This window comes from Ascaphus truei, unplaced genomic scaffold, assembly GCF_040206685.1.
Source record: "Ascaphus truei isolate aAscTru1 unplaced genomic scaffold, aAscTru1.hap1 HAP1_SCAFFOLD_718, whole genome shotgun sequence".
Classification (NCBI taxonomy): Eukaryota; Metazoa; Chordata; class Amphibia; order Anura; family Ascaphidae; genus Ascaphus; species Ascaphus truei.
Window position 1 is genome coordinate 95,720 of NW_027457052.1, and position 19,241 is coordinate 114,960.

The window sequence follows — 19,241 nt, forward strand, 5'->3', positions numbered from 1 at the left end:
GGTCCTGCGGTTACAGCCTCTCTTCTCCACGTCGCTCCCACACATTCCCTCATCCCATCCTCTCCAGCCCGTGTCTCCCCACTGCTGGATGAAGTCTCCCCAGTGATCTCCCGGGTCCTGCGGTTACAGCCTCTCTTCTCCACGTCGCTCCCACACATTCCCTCATCCCATCCTCTCCAGCCCGTGTCTCCCCACTGCTGGATGAAGTCTCCCCAGTGATCCCCCAGGTCCTGCGGTTACAGCCTCTCTTCTCCGCGTCACTCCCACACATTCCCTCATCCCATCCTCTCCAGCCCATGTCTCCCCATAGCTGGATGAAGCCTCCCCAGTGATCTCCCAGGTCCTGCGGTTACAGCCTCTCTTCTCCGCGTCGCTCCCACACATTCCCTCATCCCATCCTCTCCAGCCCGTGTCTCCCCACTGCTGGATGAAGTCTCCCCAGTGATCTCCCAGGTCCTGCGGTTACAGCCTCTCTTCTCCACGTCTCTCCCACATTCCCTCATCCCATCCTCTGCAGCCCGTGTCTCCCCACTGCTGGATGAAGCCTCCCCAGTGATCTCCCAGGTCCTGCGGTTACAGCCTCTCTTCTCCATGTCGCTCCCACACTCCCTCATCCCATCCTCCCCAGCCCGTGTCTCCCACTGCTGGATGAAGCCTCCCCTGTGATCTCCCAGGTCCTGCGGTTACAGCCTCTCTTCTCCACGTCGCTCCCACTCATTCCCTCATCCCATCCTCTCCAGCCCGTGTCTCCCCACTGCTGGATGAAGCCTCCCCAGTGATCCCCCAGGCCCTGCGGTTACAGCTTCTCTTCTCCACGTCGCTCCAGCACATCGTCTCATTCCATCCTCCCATCTTACCTTTGGGTCTTCGTCTTGGCCTTTTAATATCTCTTCCAATCCAGTTGAGTTCCATCTTTGTCCAACGATGGTAATTTCTTCTTGCGATATGTCCGGCCCACCGCCATTTTAACTTCTTCAAACGTGATGATGTCACAGGCTTTCCTTTGTATTCTGACCCCATTCATTCTTTGAACTGTCTTTTCAGGTAATACCCAGCATGCATCTCTCCATTAGAGCTGTCGGAAGCTACTGAATTATCCTCACATCCGGATGTGTGCACAGGCAGGCCGATTCTTTGTTATTACGTTGGTGGATTTCACGGTAGAAGTCTCCACTTCATGGTCTGCGGAACTTGATGTTGGGGCTCACACTTGGATAATTTGAAGCTTGTATTTTGTGTCACCTGAATGACGATTCTGGCCGCTCTTTCCGACGAGCTTTCATACCCCGCTATGTCGTGTTTCCATCTCTCGCTAACACTAAAGCCTTCTCCACTGAGTCTTCCATTATCGGTACCCAGTGCCAGATTTCCCATAAGGCCAGGGCGGCAACATTTTGGAGCAGCAAAAATGGCCGCCCCCATATGCTTTTGCCGCACTCTCAAGACTATCGGACCTAATGGGAAGATACTTGCCTGTGTCAGCCGTCTCCTTTCTGCCGCCCTCTTGCTCTATTGGAATCGCTGCATCGATGACATCATAGAATAGGGGCCCGCTTTTGCGCTCACTGAGGCCTTCATCTTTTCTTCTTACTTCACTAAGGCCAACAACATCCCATTAATCGTGTCACGTTCGTCTTCCAGTTCCAGCTGTGCTGCTTCACTGGGGAGAGTCCGGCAGGTGTGGGGAGAGTCCGGCAGGTGTGGGGAGAGTCCGGCAGGTGTGCGGAGAGTCCGGCAGGTGTGGGGAGAGTCCGGCAGGTGTGAGGAGAGTCCGGCAGGTGTGGGGAGAGTCCGGCAGGTGTGGGGAGAGTCCGGCAGGTGTGCGGAGAGTCCGGCAGGTGTGGGGAGAGTCCGGCAGGTGTGGGGAGAGTCCGGCAGGTGTGGGGAGAGTCCGGCAGGTGTGGGGAGAGTCCGGCAGGTGCGGGGAGAGTCCGGCAGGTGTGCGGAGAGTCCGGCAGGTGTGGGGAGAGTCCGGCAGGTGCGGGGAGAGTCCGGCAGGTGTGGGGAGAGTCCGGCAGGTGTGGGGAGAGTCCGGCAGGTGTGGGGAGAGTCCGGCAGGTGCGGGGAGAGTCCGGCAGGTGTGGGGAGAGTCCGGCAGGTGTGGGGAGAGTCCGGCAGGTGTGGGGAGAGTCCGGCAGGTGTGCGGAGAGTCCGGCAGGTGTGGGGAGAGTCCGGCAGGTGTGGGGAGAGTCCGGCAGGTGTGCGGAGAGTCCGGCAGGTGTGGGGAGAGTCCGGCAGGTGTGGGTATCCAGATTTAGGTCTGAATGATACCCCTTTGCCTTCATGCTAAACGCTGTTAATCGCGGGGGGCATGGCGACCTCCGGAGAAGGAGGGACCATTCCCTTTCAGTATCTTCTATTTTGGGGCATGAGACCTTACTTGCCACGCTGGCTTCATTTGCATATTGGCAGGTACTTTTCCCCCTTTATCCAGGTATATTGTAGTATAGTTGAACCTATAAATTTATACATCTTGACCACCTGTTACCAAGTTTCTATTTATCCCTCTACATATGTTACTATCTTCTTTATCTACCTGTTTATATGTATAAGGATCTATTTATACCTCTGCCTATCTATCTACCGCCACCTATATATTTGATCTATTTACCAATATTTATGTCTATATATCCTCCTATCTAACTATATGTATCCATGGTGTTACTTATCTGTGCATCGCTCTCTATGATTTTCTTTCTACCTGTTTAATTAATTATTGATGTCTCGTTCACTTGACCATATTATCCTTATATTCCTCTGTCTGATTCTCTCTTACTTATTCACTGACTCTTCCTTTCTATCGTCCCTTCAATTCTTACTATCCCTCGCTCTCACTTTAGAATACATTTTCTTTATTTTACTCCCTTATTCTTGGCTTCCAGTGTCCCGGTCTGTGTCCAACGACCTGTCCCTTCTAAGGCTCAGTCTTTCAGGATATCCCTGCTTCAGCACAGGTGGCTCAATCTGGGCCACTGATTGAGCCACCTGTGCTGAAGCAGGGACTGATTGAGCCACCAATGCTGAAGCTGGGACCTATTGAGCCACCTGTGCTGAAGCAGGAATATCCTTAAAACCTGACCTGTTGGTGGCCCTTGAGGACTGGAGTTGGCCACCCCTGCAGTAAGGAGTAATAATACTCTGTACACTCGGTATTACATACATAAAATGCACAAAGTGAGTCTCTAAATAATTCATTCACCGCCCGCAGCTGGAAACATCCAGATATTTGTTATTTGTTGGGGTTTGAATCCAGAAACCGTTTTGAGCCATAATGCTGCGTTAACTCCTTCCCTGCCAGAGGAGTGCGGCAGCGCAATGCATTGTTGGGTCACCTGGCAGCCACAGGGTTAAGTAAATAAGTCATTTGGGTGCATGTATTTGAACAAATAATGGGACGTGGGCCTCAAATTTTATCCAGTCCGAATACTAAATGGAGTCTGACAAAACAGGTGACTAGTAATGGGACCTTATTATTAAGTGATTCTGAAGTGTGATGGTATGTATGTGTGTGTGTATGTATATATATATATATATATACACATACACGTGTGTGTATATTGCAAGGGAGTGATTATCCCTAATCTTTATGTTGTCCTCAGTAGTCCAGATAGAAGGTGTAGTGCAATATGCCTGATTTGAACAGACACCGTGTGAGTGTGTTTTACCTATGATTTTGTATCAGTCTGCTTTATCTCTGGCTCTCTTATTTATATCCAGTGGGCCACGCTACCTACTTACTACTAACCTGTGGATTACATGTGGCTTCAAACAGCATACAGATACCCTTATATGCATGATGAAAAGTGGCATTTGTGAGTACACATTTCATTGGAGAGAGAGAGTGTGTGAGTGTGTGAGTGTGTGAGTGTGTGAGTGTGTGAGTGTGTGAGTGTGTGTATATATGTGTATATATATATATATATATATATATATATATATATAAAAAATATGTGTATACATATATGTGTGTGTATGTATATATATATATATACTGGTTTTTAACAATACATTTAAAGCACTGTATGAAACTGGCACTGAATACACTGGCCTCTGTTTTACATTTGTTTCATTGTTCTTGTAACATTGTATCCCCGTGACTGAGTGGTTCCGCAGCAGAACTACAGACTGGAACTACATCTCCCGGCAGGCTGTGCGCCCTTGCGTGCCTGTGGTGGTTATCCCGGCAGGCTGTGCGCCCGCGCGTGCCAGTGTTGGTTATCCCGGCAGGCTGTGCGCCCGCGTGTGCCTGTGGTGGTCATATCCCGGCATCCTCCGCTCTCCTGGAAGTGATGGCGGCTGCTGGGTCCTCCCAGGCTCCCATCTCCTTCGGTTTCAGCCGCAGCTCGAGGAAGATACTTACCGGGCGGAGAGACACCGAGGCCCCGGAGAAAGACACACGGGAGTATCTGCTGGGGGCGGAGGGGAGAGAGCTGCTCAGGTGAGTGTGCTGAGAGTGTCCCTTGCTGTACATATTGTAGCAGGTGAGTGCCCCTTGCTGTACATATTGTAGCAGGTGAGTGTCCCTTGCTGTACATATTGTAGCAGGTGAGTGTCCCTTGCTGTACATATTGCAGCAGGTGAGTGTCCCTTGCTGTACATATTGCAGCAGGTGAGTGTCCCTTGCTGTACATATTGCAGCAGGTGAGTGTCCCTTGCTGTACATATTGCAGCAGGTGAGTGTCCCTTGCTGTACATATTGCAGCAGGTGAGTATCCCTTGCTGTACATATTGCAGCAGGTGAGTGTCCCTTGCTGTACATATTGCAGCAGGTGAGTGTCCCTTGCTGTACATATTGCAGCAGGTGAGTGTCCCTTGCTGTACATATTGTAGCAGGTGAGTGTCCCTTGCTGTACATATTGTAGCAGGTGAGTGTCCCTTGCTGTACATATTGTAGCAGGTGAGTGTCCCTTGCTGTACATATTGTAGCAGGTGAGTGTCCCTTGCTGTACATATTGTAGCAGGTGAGTGTCCCTTGCTGTACATATTGTAGCAGGTGAGTGTCCCTTGCTGTACATATTGTAGCAGGTGAGTGTCCCTTGCTGTACATATTGTAGCAGGTGAGTGTCCCTTGCTGTACATATTGTAGCAGGTGAGTGCCCCTTGCTGTACATATTGTAGCAGGTGAGTGTCCCTTGCTGTACATATTGTAGCAGGTGAGTGTCCCTTGCTGTACATATTGCAGCAGGTGAGTGTCCCTTGCTGTACATATTGCAGCAGGTGAGTGTCCCTTGCTGTACATATTGCAGCAGGTGAGTGTCCCTTGCTGTACATATTGCAGCAGGTGAGTGTCCCTTGCTGTACATATTGCAGCAGGTGAGTATCCCTTGCTGTACATATTGCAGCAGGTGAGTGTCCCTTGCTGTACATATTGCAGCAGGTGAGTGTCCCTTGCTGTACATATTGCAGCAGGTGAGTGTCCCTTGCTGTACATATTGCAGCAGGTGAGTGTCCCTTGCTGTACATATTGTAGCAGGTGAGTGTCCCTTGCTGTACATATTGTAGCAGGTGAGTGTCCCTTGCTGTACATATTGTAGCAGGTGAGTGTCCCTTGCTGTACATATTGTAGCAGGTGAGTGTCCCTTGCTGTACATATTGTAGCAGGTGAGTGTCCCTTGCTGTACATATTGTAGCAGGTGAGTGTCCCTTGCTGTACATATTGTAGCAGGTGAGTGTCCCTTGCTGTACATATTGTAGCAGGTGAGTGTCCCTTGCTGTACATATTGTAGCAGGTGAGTGTCCCTTGCTGTACATATTGTAGCAGGTGAGTGTCCCTTGCTGTACATATTGTAGCAGGTGAGTGTCCCTTGCTGTACATATTGTAGCAGGTGAAAGTGCCCCTTGCTGTACATATTGTAGCAGGTGAGTGTCCCTTGCTGTACATATTGTAGCAGGTGAGTGTCCCTTGCTGTACATATTGTAGCAGGTGAGTGTCCCTTGCTGTACATATTGCAGCAGGTGAGTGTCCCTTGCTGTACATATTGCAGCAGGTGAGTGTCCCTTGCTGTACATATTGTAGCAGGTGAGTGTCCCTTGCTGTACATATTGTAGCAGGTGAGTGTCCCTTGCTGTACATATTGCAGCAGGTGAGTGTCCCTTGCTGTACATATTGCAGCAGGTGAGTGTCCCTTGCTGTACATATTGTAGCAGGTGAGTGTCCCTTGCTGTACATATTGTAGCAGGTGAGTGTCCCTTGCTGTACATATTGTAGCAGGTGAGTGTCCCTTGCTGTACATATTGTAGCAGGTGAGTGTCCCTTGCTGTACATATTGTAGCAGGTGAGTGTCCCTTGCTGTACATATTGTAGCAGGTGAAAGTGCCCCTTACTGTACACATTGTAGCAGGTGAAAGTGCCCCTTACTGTACACATTGTAGCAGGTGAAAGTGCCCCTTACTGTACACATTGTAGCAGGTGAAAGTGCCCCTTACTGTACACATTGTAGCAGGTGAAAGTGCCCCTTACTGTACACATTGTAGCAGGTGAGTGTCCCTTACTGTACATATTGTAGCGTGTGTGTGGTGTCCCTTACTGTACATATTGTAGCGTGTGTGTGGTGTCCCTTACTGTACATATTGTAGCGGGTGAGGGTGTCCCTTACTGTACATATTGTAGCGGGTGAGGGTGTCCCTTACTGTACATATTGTAGCGGGTGAGGGTGTCCCTTACTGTACATATTGTAGCGGGTGGGGGTGTCCCTTACTGTACATATTGTAGCGGGTGGGTGTGTGGTGTCCCTTACTGTACATATTGTAGCGGGTGGGTGTGTGGTGTCCCTTACTGTACATATTGTAGCGGGTGGGGGTGTCCCTTACTGTACATATTGTAGCGGGTGGGTGTGTGGTGTCCCTTACTGTACATATTGTAGCGGGTGGGTGTGTGGTGTCCCTTACTGTACATATTGTAGCGGGTGGGTGTGTGGTGTCCCTTACTGTACATATTGTAGCGGGTGGGTGTGTGGTGTCCCTTACTGTACATATTGTAGCGGGTGGGTGTGTGGTGTCCCTTACTGTACATATTGTAGCGGGTGGGGGTGTCCCTTACTGTACATATTGTAGCGGGTGGGTGTGTGGTGTCCCTTACTGTACATATTGTAGCGGGTGGGTGTGTGGTGTCCCTTACTGTACATATTGTAGCGGGTGGGTGTGTGGTGTCCCTTACTGTACATATTGTAGCGGGTGGGTGTGTGGTGTCCCTTACTGTACATATTGTAGCAGCACCATCGCTAGTAGTCACATTATTACATACATGTTCAGTTAAAAAGGGACCCCTTTCTTTCTTTATCATATCTTATATATTTCTTGCTCAATCCCCATGAAAATGTGCACAATTGTGGGTCTGTTATATAGGTAACACTGGATAAGAAGCACAATGTAGACAATCAACTGCTGTTAACTAAATTGATGTCACTGTATTATGTGGACAAGTCCCAGATACACTAAGGGAGGTTCGTGTTCATTATACGGCAAATAGGAGTTTTTCCTTCGTAGCGAGTAAATGTGTTAGGTTGAGTTCACCGTGCCAGAGACGGGAGTTGGAGGGCGGGCATTTGCGTGTGCGAGCGTCAGTCTGCTGGGCGATGTATGCACATCATCCCCAGCAGACCTTTTCAAGCGTTGAGGAGGCGGGGCTACAGACCTCGGCTTGTGTGTGGGTGTTACTCTGTTGAAATCATTTTCAAGAATGATTTAATTGGCTGCCGAAGTACCAGTGACGCTTCTGCAGCTTGAATAAACAACTTGGGTTGTTTATTGAAACTGTAGCCAGCGTCAACTCCGCACTTCGGAGACAGGGCAGCTGCTGCCCTGACAACTGCTTTTCAGTTGACAATACAAAAATACTAAAAAAGCGCTAGACCTAAAATCAAACAGTGCAGTGCACAAATGTGAGCAGCCTGGTAATCTACTAGGATATTTCTCAAAAATAAACCCAAAATACAATATAAAAATACAATTATAGAATCAAAACCTGGCGCGTGTGTATATATAAATGAATAACAGTATATATAGTCCAATAAATCCAGTATATAAAGTCCAGTATATAAAGTCCAATAAATAAGTGATGATGTGAGTTATGTCCTTATTCTTTCAAACTTGAGTGGTTAACAGATGAGAGAGAGACTCAAAGTTCACAGAGCAAGCAGTCCTCTTCACAATGTAATACTACCCTGTAGATATGAGACAGAAAGCAGGGGAAAAAACATTGCGCAGTATTGTTTTACAGCCAAATGCACCCTTAATCTTGAAACTCAACGAATTGCCTACTTACTAGAAGTAGGTAGGTCGCATACAGGGGAGAGAAACTGTATTTGGAGTCTTCCGAGTCCAAGGAGCTTTAGGTATAGCACGAACCCCACGTGGTGTCCCCAACTTCAATGGATGTGAGAAGAATCTCCCTCTCAGGAAAAGATGTCTCCTGAGCCTGTCTTCGGATTCCTGTATCTTATTCTCCAGCAAGGGATGAAAGAAAAACAGAGGATTGTGCAATAATAAAAACTTTAATGACGCTTCCAACCTAAAACAGTAAAATACTCACAATGGAACGTGAGTTTAAAATCAAATTAGAAGTGCCCGACCCAGCACACCCAGCAGCAGTGTTCAGTCACTGAATGTCCTTTCCGGTATCGCGTGTACCTCGCGTTGTTCCGGCGCGGCTAGGATGACATCACGATGACGAACGGAGACGGTGACGTCATCCTAGCCGCGCCGGAACAACGCGAGTTCCTGCTGTGCTGCTTCACTGGGGAGAGTCCGGCAGGTGTGGGGAGAGTCCGGCGGGTGTGGGGAGAGTCCGGCGGGTGTGGGGAGAGTCCGGCGGGTGTGGGGAGAGTCCGGCGGGTGCGGGGAGAGTCCGGCGGGTGCGGGGAGAGTCCGGCGGGTGCGGGGAGAGTCCGGCGGGTGCGGGGAGAGTCCGGCGGGTGCGGGGAGAGTCCGGCGGGTGCGGGGAGAGTCCGGCAGGTGTGGGTAGCCAGATTTAGTTTTGAATTACGGCTTTTGTTTAACCTCTGGGGATTCTTCGTGCCGTCTTCCTGAATGCCGTCGGGCGCGGGGACCACCCAGCCTCCAAAGAATGGGGGCTGCTGCTTTTTGGAATGTTTCCTATTTGGGGGGTGAGACCTTACTTGCCGTGCCGGCTTCGTTTTCATGTCGACAAGATCCATTCCCACTTTAGCCAGGTATATTGTTTAAGCTTTCATGGTATGGTTAAACCTACCGGCACAAAGGTCACCCGCTGCCACCGTCCTGCCACTTTGAGGCAGTGAGAGAACGCTTTGAGGGATGTGGTGTGTGGTGTGGTGTACAGTTTATGGATAATAAATATTAAGTACAACCTGTGATCCTATCATCTGCTGCACTGCAGGGGTTAGTGTGTGTGTGTGTGTGTGTGTGTGTGTGTGTGTGTGTATATCTTGTGTATAGTATCATATGTAAGAAGCTGCTAACATTTGTACAACCGGAAACTTGAAGACACAGTACCAGCTCCGGTGAATAAATGCTCTTCTTGTGTCTCTAATAATAGAACGTTAGACTGCAGTCTGTGCCTCTTCTGTATGACAGCACTGTATAAAATACCATGATTTTTATTTATTTTAAATGGATGATTGTTATCAGTAAACAATGTAGAGTTTATCAGCTGGAAGACTGCCCCAAATAGAAACACTCCCATTTCCTCTCTTTCCTCAGATACACATTTGCATGTTCAGGAAGGGAAGCTGCGCTTTGTGAGAGCTGCAACTTCATTTGCTTTCTTATAGAGGTGCATGCCTGCCCCACAGTGACCTGTGTGTCTTATGGTGTGACAGCTGTGTGTGTTATAGTGTGTGTTATAGTGCGACGGCTCGGATTTCTGGGAAGTGAGGATACACCTCCTACTGCAGTGTACACAAGTTAGAGGAGAGGCCCGTCTCCTGCTACTACATCATAGCATTGACGTGTCTCATTGTGCGTTATACAAGGAGTGACATTGACACCAGATTATGTCATTAAAATACCCTTCCGTATTATTTTGATTCAAACTTCTTTAATTGTAATTGTACAGCAATTTTGATCTTGTAAAGACATCATCATGGTTGGCCATGTGGCCTTCTATCCGCCAGCAATAGAGGAGCATAAAATGGCTCTCTATTTATTTACATATAGAAAGCAGGCGGTGTGCTCATTATCAGCAGTGGGTATCGGCTTTCCTTGGCATGCTTATGTATTCAAGCTGTAGACCAAGTAATGGCCTGCGTGTGTCTTTTTTTAATTAATAAATCAGTTCTGTACTATGAGAAATTACTTGTAGCATATACAAAAATGAATGACCACTCTTAATGACATTTGTAATGTATTTTAATGTAACAAGCATTTTTTGTTTCTATAGAAACCAGTTACAAAGTCACATCCCCTTCCTCTTCTGAAACAGGCTCTGGCACACCCCTTTTTGCACCCCGCCCCCTCTCTAGCAGTGCACCAATTGCATCTATTGAGTTTCTGGTCACATGATCTTCCCCACAGAACTTTGCATCTTTGGCTGTCATTGAAGCAGAAGAGGACCATTTAGTGAACCCCCGAGCCGAATCTTCACCGATCGACAACTTGGCTAATTACTTACCAGTGTGTGGATTGTATTTATGCACATATTAAATGGGGGGGAAATCAACGCAGCTTGGACTGCTGCTTTAGGCTGCGGCCAGGATGACGCTGAGTGGGCGCGCTCGCCGCAATGAAAAACATTGCTACAATGTGTGTGGCCAGCGTGCGCCTGTGTGTGCCATGAGCGCGCGACGCTCAGCTGCTTGCAGATACACGTAAATTTGTCTCTGCGCTCGCTGGCGCGTCACGTGAGCGGTTCGCCCAATGAGGGTGAACCAGCTCCGTGATGTCATGGCCGCGCCCTCCCCCCCCCACGCGCAACTAGCTGGCTAGGAATCGCACGGACAAGCAGAGCGCATGACATCACAGCGCTCGAGCTCCCGGCCTGTCCGCAGCCTTAAAGCGTGTATGTGAATTCTCTCTCCTTCAGTGTAAACCCTGCCCCAGTCTCCAAGCCGCTGGTAATTCCCCTTATCAACAAGAACAAGTGGATCCGACTCGACAAGGCCCCGGAGAAAGCTGAAGATGCCGAGCCTCAGACTGAGGATGAGAAGGTGCTGTCTCAGGCAGTTAAAGAGCTGATTGCAGGTGAGGGCACGCAGCCTCTTGCGTACTTCCACATCTCCCTCCCCCCTCTCTTCTCCCTGGTCACTGCTCTCTCGCTCTCTCTTTCTTCCCAGAATCCCGGCGGTCTCAGGAGGATGAATCCGAATTGGACGAAACACTCCGCATCCCGCTGCTCATGCAGAACCGCGTCCCCGTTGGTTACGAAGACGGAGACAAGGTGGACGTCGCTCTGCGGCCGGAGTCCGTGAGTTCTCTTTGTCGTGACCCCGCGAAGGGGGTTATCCTCGTCCCATTGTCCGCATCTGTTTAGTCTCTCTTCCCTTTCCCTCTGTCTGTTGGCCGCTTCCTGTTGGTCACTGTCTGCCCCCCCCATGCTACCCTTCCAGGCGGAGGCTGCAGACTACGAGGCCGTGCCGGTGGAGCAGTACGGGATGGCCATGCTGAGAGGGATGGGCTGGAAACAGGGAGAGGGCATCGGCCGTACCTTCAAACAGTGAGTGTGAGGGCCGGCTGCTGCATGTGCTACAGCAGGGCTGCTCAATACCCCCAAACAGGTCAGGGCTTAGGGATATCCCTGGCTCAGTCTGCACCTGTGCTGAAGCGGGCTCTTCCACTGAGCCACCGGGGCCGAAGCCGGAATATCCATAAATCTTGGCCTGTTGGGCTGGTCTTGAGGGCCGGAGTTGAGACCTTTTTTGGGCTACAGGCATCGCGTTTAACCCCTTTAGTGCTGGAAGATCATACAACTAATTGCAAAGCAGTCTGCTCAACTGAGGTCACTTCCTGCCTCCATCCCTTTCCTTAGCTCTCCCTGTGCCTCGCCTTACTGATCGGTCATTGGGAGATGTTGATGATGATGATGATGTTGTTGTTGTTTAGCTCTGATCCCTTTTGGAGAATGCAGTGTAGCGCACCAGAAGTGTACCGTTGGGGTTACGCACCCCTTTAGTTCTCTAACGGGGAAGGGTTTCTGAAATGAAAGCGCATCACAGATATAGTTGATGGGAATCCTGCCTCACTGCTATGTCCTCTCTCGTCCCAGGGATGTGAAGCCGTTGGAGCAGAAGCTGCGTCCGAAGGGTCTGGGATTGGGCGCTGACCGCACGGCTCTCAAGGAGCTGGAGCCACAGAAGCGTCGGAGACCCCTGAAACCAGGAGAAGAGCCGCCAGAGGAGGAGCGCGGTCTGGGAACAGGGAGTGCTGTGCAAATACAGAGCGGGACTCATAAAGATCTGTATGGGAAGGTGAGGGGGGATTCTGTGCTGCATCATCTGTCTTTGTTATCTCCCCTTTATAACCCCCCCAGCACTCTGTGCACGGCCCCCTCTTCCCTCCCCCCCCCCCCTCTCTGCGCGGCTCTCTCCACTCCTCTCTGTGTGCGGCTCCCTCCATCTCCCCCTCTCTAACCCCCCCCCCCCCCCACCTCTCAGCACTCTCCTGTGCGTGGCTTCCTCTTCCCCCCCCCCCTCGCTATTTGTTGATGTGCCTGGCCTCTCTTTCCCCCCCCTCCTTCCTGTGTGCGGCTCCCCCCTCGCTACCTGATGTGCCCAGCCTCTCTCCCTCCCGCAGGTAGAGGGAGTTGACCCGGATAATGCCCGGGCGATGGTGAGGCTCGCCATTAGCGACAATGTGGTGACCGTGTCCCAGTTCTCTCTACGATTGGTCAGCAGCGCAGAATATGCGAAGTACGCAAAGGATTTGAGTGAGTGAAAGTAGCGAAACTCTTGAGTAATACTGTGAGTAGTAACAATGCAGTAATACTGCGAGTAGTAACAATACAGCAATGAAGGGCATCGCTAACGCAGCAATCACTCCAGGTAACGCATGATGTTGGTATCCTGCCCCCTAAGCGTGGTTTTCTTAAGCTCTAGCGGTTGATGTTACCATGGAACCTTTACACTGCGGTGGCTCTGGGAGAGCTCCATTTAATCCCCCCCCCCCCTCCCCTCGGACACGTAATATTTCAAACACTTGGAGATCCTGAGCAAAGCTCCCGCAGTAAGGGGCTCAATGATCCTTTTTGTTGCCGTAGAGAGGCCTGCAACACACGGATGTATATCTTAAGTAACATAATGGTTGGATGTGTGTAAAAAGAAATATAAAGATGTAGCCAGACTGAAGGTTTCCGGGACAAGCTGCGGTAACGCGTCCTCAGCAGCGCCGGTGGGTTAACGCTGCGAGGGATCCCCTCCGGAAGCATGGACGCCACAGGTCTGGAGCTGCAGCTTTCTCGGCCGTGGCTCCGGAGACAGTCTGACTGCACCTGTGTGTAGGTACAGGTGCGCCCCCCCCTCTCCCCCCCCCGTACTGTCGCCATACTGCCACGGTGCATGGTCATCCCTAGGCCGCTGGGGGGGGGAGGGGGGGGCCGCGTGCAAATCAGCCAGGCAATGTTAAAAAAATAAACACTCCAGAGGTCTTGATAAATAAGGATACATTTTATTAGTGGGTGATTAGCGTTGCAGGCGAGACAGAGGCCCTCCCCCCCCTTCCCTCCCCTGGGGACAGAGGCCCTCCCCCCCTTCCCCTCCCCTGGGGACAGAGGCCCTCCCCCCCTTCCCCTCCCCTGGGGACAGAGGCCCCCCCAAGTGAGGACTGAGACATTGATCTCCCACTAATACATCTTAATCCTTATTTACCAAGACCTCTGGAGGGCCGTGTTTTTAAATCTCGCTACAGCTGTATGTACACACACACAAATACTCGTAGTTCACATTGTGTGTACGTTTCGCGCACACAAGGGGTTACTATGTGCTTGGCAGAGAGCTATTTTGTTAAGCTTATTTGAAGACCTTTTGATAGCGCTCACATCCCCGCCCTGAGTCTCTGGTTTCAGATAAGATATGTTTTGCCAACCAGATAAAAACCATTTACAGCCCCGTGTCCTGCTGGATTTGGAGAACTTGGTAACCAGGGAAGATGTTTGCAGAAGAGTTACTCATTGACATGGGTGCTGTATGTGCATAGTGGGATTCAGCACACGGTGTATAGATGGGAGAAACCTGTTAATAGACCAAAAATACTGCAGAAAACCATATTATACATAACCCACAGGTTTATAGTGGCTAACAGATGGCTACAAAGGTCATTGAACGCCTGGTCACGTGGTTTGTAACACGAACTCCAAAGAGCTGTGGGCCTGTACAATGGAGTATACCAAGCCTGCGGCTCTGGTTAGGAGCCGGGGTCTCGGGCTGAGATCTGGTGCAGGGTTTATTAATCGCACTATGCAGATGGTTTTTATGGGGTTGGGAAATGGTCTTGTGCGGCAGGATTTCTCCACAATGTAAAGTCGCTGGGAGATGTTGCAATCACTATGCAAAAAGGTAGTTGGAGGGAAGTATATATTACACCACACGCCTCCACCCCCCCTCCATTTCCCCCCCCCCCCCTACATTTTCACACACACCACCACCCATCCCCCCCTACACACACCACTCATCCACACACCTCCCACCCCCCCCCACATACACACCGCACCACCCATCCCCCTACACACACCGCACCCCCCATCCCCCCCACAGACACATACACACACACCACCCCTCCACCCCCCCCCCACACACCACCCCTCCCCCCCACATACACACCGCACCCCCCATCCCCCTACACACACCGCATCCCCCTACACACACCGCACCCCCCATCCCCCCCACAGACACATACACAAACACCACCCCTCCACCCCCCCCCCACACACCACCCCTCCCCCCCACATACACACCGCACCCCCCATCCCACTACACACACCGCACCCCCCATCCCCTACACACACCGCACCCCCAATCCCCCCCACAGACACATACACAAACACCACCCCTCCACCCCCCCCCACACACACCACCCCTCCCCCCCCACATACACACCGCACCACCCATCCCCCTACACACACCGCACCCCCCTTCCCCCCCACAGACACATACACACACACCACCCCTCCACCCCCCCCCTCCCCACACACACCACCCCTCCCCTCCCCACACACACCACCCCTCCCCCCACATACACACCGCACCCCCCATCCCACTACACACACCGCACCCCCCATCCCACTACACACACCGCACCCCCTATCCCCCCCACACACACACACACACACCGCACCACCCATCCCCCTACACACACCGCACCCCCCATCCCCCTACACACCGCACCCCCTATCCCCCCCCACACACACACACACACCGCACCACCCATCCCCCTACACACACCACTCACCCACACACATGATTTAGAGCTCAAACTTTAACCTCCCTGTCCCTTAATATTGTAATATCCCAAAGGGAGCATCAGATTTTAGAAATAAAACCAGAATTGAAAAGAATAAGGGGATCTCTAAGAATAATTTAAAAAAGGCGATCTGCGCAGGCTGCGGATTGGACCTTCTCCGGGCTCGGGGTGTAAAGCTGTGTATTGTGGGTAAGACTTTTTGATGCTGTGCCGGTCTCAGTCTGGGCGTCCTCTGTGTTTTATTCGCACTCTCCTCTCTCCAGGTCGGGTAAGTAAAGCCTCGCAGGATCCGGAAAACGCGAAGGAGCCTCACGGGGAACACTCGCGCGAGGGAGCGCAGCGCAGGAGGGGTGGGGAGGAGCGCAGGGAGAAGAGCAGGAATGGAGAGACTAGCGGCAGAGAGAAGAGACAGCGGCCGAGGAGCCCGACCAGCGAGAGGGCGAGAAGAAAAAGAAACGAGACAGAAGCCGGAAAGGTGAAGTTATTAATCGGGTCATGTCCGTGCCCCCCTCCCTCCCTCCCCCCCCCCCCTCGTGTATGGGGTCTCTGTACTTTCTTTTGGGTTATAAGCGGTGGGGAGTTGCCTGTACCATTCAGTGTAAGGGGCTGCCCCTTATTACATGTAGAGGGGTTGTGTTCTGTGGGTCAGGTGAAGAGCTGTCCCCTGTAAGAGCTGTCCCCTGTGCCAAGCTGCATCGGCGCCCCGCCCCCCGCGCCATGCTGCGTTACTGACACTTCTGACCTTTTCTGTCACAGTTGGTTACATCGAGACCTGCAAGTTCGATTCATTGACAAACGCTACAAAGGAGGAAAATACTACAACTGCAAGGTAACCCAACTCCTGCAGCTGAGCCCAAACCTGTCTTCCCCACCATCGCTGAGCATCTTTAACCTTCTCAGTGCCAGAGGGTCTCTTCCTGAGCCAGTGTTGCCAGAACGGAGTCTCGGCTCACCTGCTTATATATCGACACGTTCAGTGGCAGTCTCAGGCAGTGTACTTAATGCTTTACACCCTGAGCATACCAACAGGGGAATGCAAGGCCAAAAAAGCAAAGGGATAAAATGTTTACCACTCCATATTATGTCCGGAATCGTATTCTCCTGACTATCTGATACTTTAAACTAAACATGGGTTTTGGAGGAGAGATAGGAGGGGAGGGGGGTGGGGGGAGTGGGCAGTTAAGCGTATAGCTATACTTGTCATCACTATAAACTGCAGCATGCTCATTTTCCTCACTCTTTGCAGGTGTTGGTGGAAGATGTTCTGAGCCCTGGCAGCTGTGTGTGTCGTACGGAGAATGGGCATATGCTCGAGGGTGAGGAAATGGCCGTACCACCCTGAATTTACCCTCCCCATGTCCCAACCAAAGCTTTCTGACTCCCCTGTCCCTGAAGGGTGGTACTGCTTCTCAAAACCGAGGCCCGTCTCGCACTCGGCGGCCCATGCTCCTGGTGTTAATGCCTGTGATCTCTCTGACAGATATAAGACAAGACATGCTGGAGACTGTAATACCCAAGCAGGAAGGAGAATGTGTCATGGTGGTGTTGGGAGAGCATCGTGGACAGGTGAGTAATTACAGGGGCCTTGGTTTTTCTGACTTTCCGGTGGGGTGTAAATGTGATGGCTATTAGCACTTCGCATGAACCGCTAGTAAGGAAGTGTCAAAGGCTATCACACTGTGGAGGGTATATATCCCATTGAGCAAAGAAACCTGAACAGTCAACATGTGCATTAGTGCATTGGGTTAAATATGAGCAAGCTGTACTGTGTAATAATACAGTGTCTGTATACTAGGGGTGGCCAACGTCAGTCCTCAAGGGCCACCAACAGGCCAGGTTTTAGGGATACCCCTTCTTCAGCGCCCTTGGCTGTCATGACTGAGTCATCTGTGCTGAAGCAGGGATATTCTTAAAACCTGACATGTTGGTGGCCCTTAAGGACTGGTGTTGGCCATCCTTGCTGTATACAATTTACATCCACCCAGACCACCTCGTGTAAAACAACCCAGTATACAAGCCTCTCTGAGCTGCCATGTGGGTTTATTCTTAAGAGGCTCAATCTCCAGAGCCGGGGAGCGTTCCTTTGGTGTTTTGAAGAGCTTACCTTAGAGTGTATTATGGGTGTTACGTTGTTATTGCCAAAGGGACACCAAAAAGTTGTATTTTGTTTGTTAATCTATATATTCTTAAATGTGGTCGCTTCGGAGAGCTGGAACAGAGCAGTTCTGCTGTGCTGTATAAGAGAAGGTGATGCAGACTTTTATCTCCTCTCCAGGTGGGAAAGATTCTGCACAGAGACAAGGAGAAGAGCCAAGCTCTGGTGCACCTGCAGGAGCAGGATGCAGGGGTGACCCTCAGCTACGATGTCATCTGTCGCTACACAGGGGAGCAGGAGGACTGAGGCCCCCGAGACGCACGCTCACCCTGAAATTGGGAGGGAGGGAGGGGAAGGGAAAGAGGAGATGTCTGTGTGTATCCGAAGTTTCTTTTAGATTTGTAATTTGTCTTTTAATGTAATACCTGTAAATAAACCCATCGTTTTGTGTACAAAGTCACTGCAGTTGTGTGAGAATATTCCTGTGGGAGATCAGTGTTTTTTGAGCCTGTTGGAAATTCCCTGAGGGGAAAGAAATTGCTGTTAGCAGATACTTTACGTTCCAATCATTTTATTTTTTCCATATTTTAATTACATTTTTTTTATAATATATTGTAATGATATAATATAAAAACCCACCCCCCAGCATTAGTACATTTATGTACACAGGATAAGTCACAGTATATTGTTAAGGGATTCCACTGAGCGTCAGTATAATAAAGATTTTTCTTGTATGGATGAAGGAACAGGGGAAAGCCGGCACAGGGACATGTAACGGAAGAGCCGGGTAAAGGATGAGGTGACACAGGGACTGACCGGTGAGGGAAGAGGTGTGACACAGGGACTGACCGGTGAGGGAAGAGGTGTGACACGGACTGACCGGTGAGGGAAGAGGTGTGACACAGGGACTGACCGGTGAGGGAAGAGGTGTGACACAGGGACTGGTGAGGGAAGAGGTGTGACACAGGGACTGGTGAGGGAAGAGGTGTGACACAGGGACCGGTGAGGGAAGAGGTGTGACACAGGGACTGACCGGTGAGGGAAGAGGTGTGACACAGGGACCGGTGAGGGAAGAGGTGTGACACAGGGACCGGTGAGGGAAGAGGTGTGACACGGACTGACCGGTGAGGGAAGAGGTGTGACACAGGGACCGGTGAGGGAAGAGGTGTGACACAGGGACTGACCGGTGAGGGAAGAGGTGTGACACAGGGACCGGTGAGGGAAGAGGTGTGACACAGGGACCGGTGAGGGAAGAGGTGTGACACGGACTGACCGGTGAGGGAAGAGGTGTGACACAGGGACCGGTGAGGGAAGAGGTGTGACACAGGGACTGACCGGTGAGGGAAGAGGTGTGACACAGGGACCGGTGAGGGAAGAGGTGTGACACAGGGACCGGTGAGGGAAGAGGTGTGACACAGGGACTGACCGGTGAGGGAAGAGGTGTGACACAGGGACTGACCGGTGAGTGAAGAGGTGTGACACAGGGATTGACCGGTGAGGGAAGAGGTGTGACACGGACTGACCGGTGAGGGAAGAGGTGTGACACAGGGACCGGTGAGGGAAGAGGTGTGACACAGGGACTGACCGGTGAGGGAAGAGGTGTGACACGGACTGACCGGTGAGGGAAGAGGTGTGACACAGGGACTGACCGGTGAGGGAAGAGGTGTGACACAGGGACTGACCGGTGAGGGAAGAGGTGTGACACAGGGACCGGTGAGGGAAGAGGTGTGACACGGACTGACCGGTGAGGGAAGAGGTGTGACACAGGGATTGACCGGTG

At 51.2% G+C, this 19,241-nt stretch overlaps 1 protein-coding gene across 1 annotated transcript; it reads left to right on the plus strand.

Annotated features, from left to right (window-relative positions):
- Positions 1-4,225: 4,225 nt before the first annotated feature.
- Positions 4,226-17,850, plus strand: GPKOW (G-patch domain and KOW motifs). Its single transcript, XM_075584699.1, has 11 exons — positions 4,226-4,438; positions 11,000-11,157; positions 11,250-11,380; positions 11,523-11,629; positions 12,179-12,380; positions 12,706-12,838; positions 15,630-15,858; positions 16,123-16,195; positions 16,613-16,682; positions 16,847-16,932; positions 17,642-17,850. The coding sequence occupies exons 1-11, from the start codon at positions 4,290-4,292 to the stop codon at positions 17,765-17,767; spliced, it is 1,464 nt and encodes a 487-aa protein (XP_075440814.1). The 5' UTR covers positions 4,226-4,289; the 3' UTR covers positions 17,768-17,850.
- Positions 17,851-19,241: the final 1,391 nt, after the last annotated feature.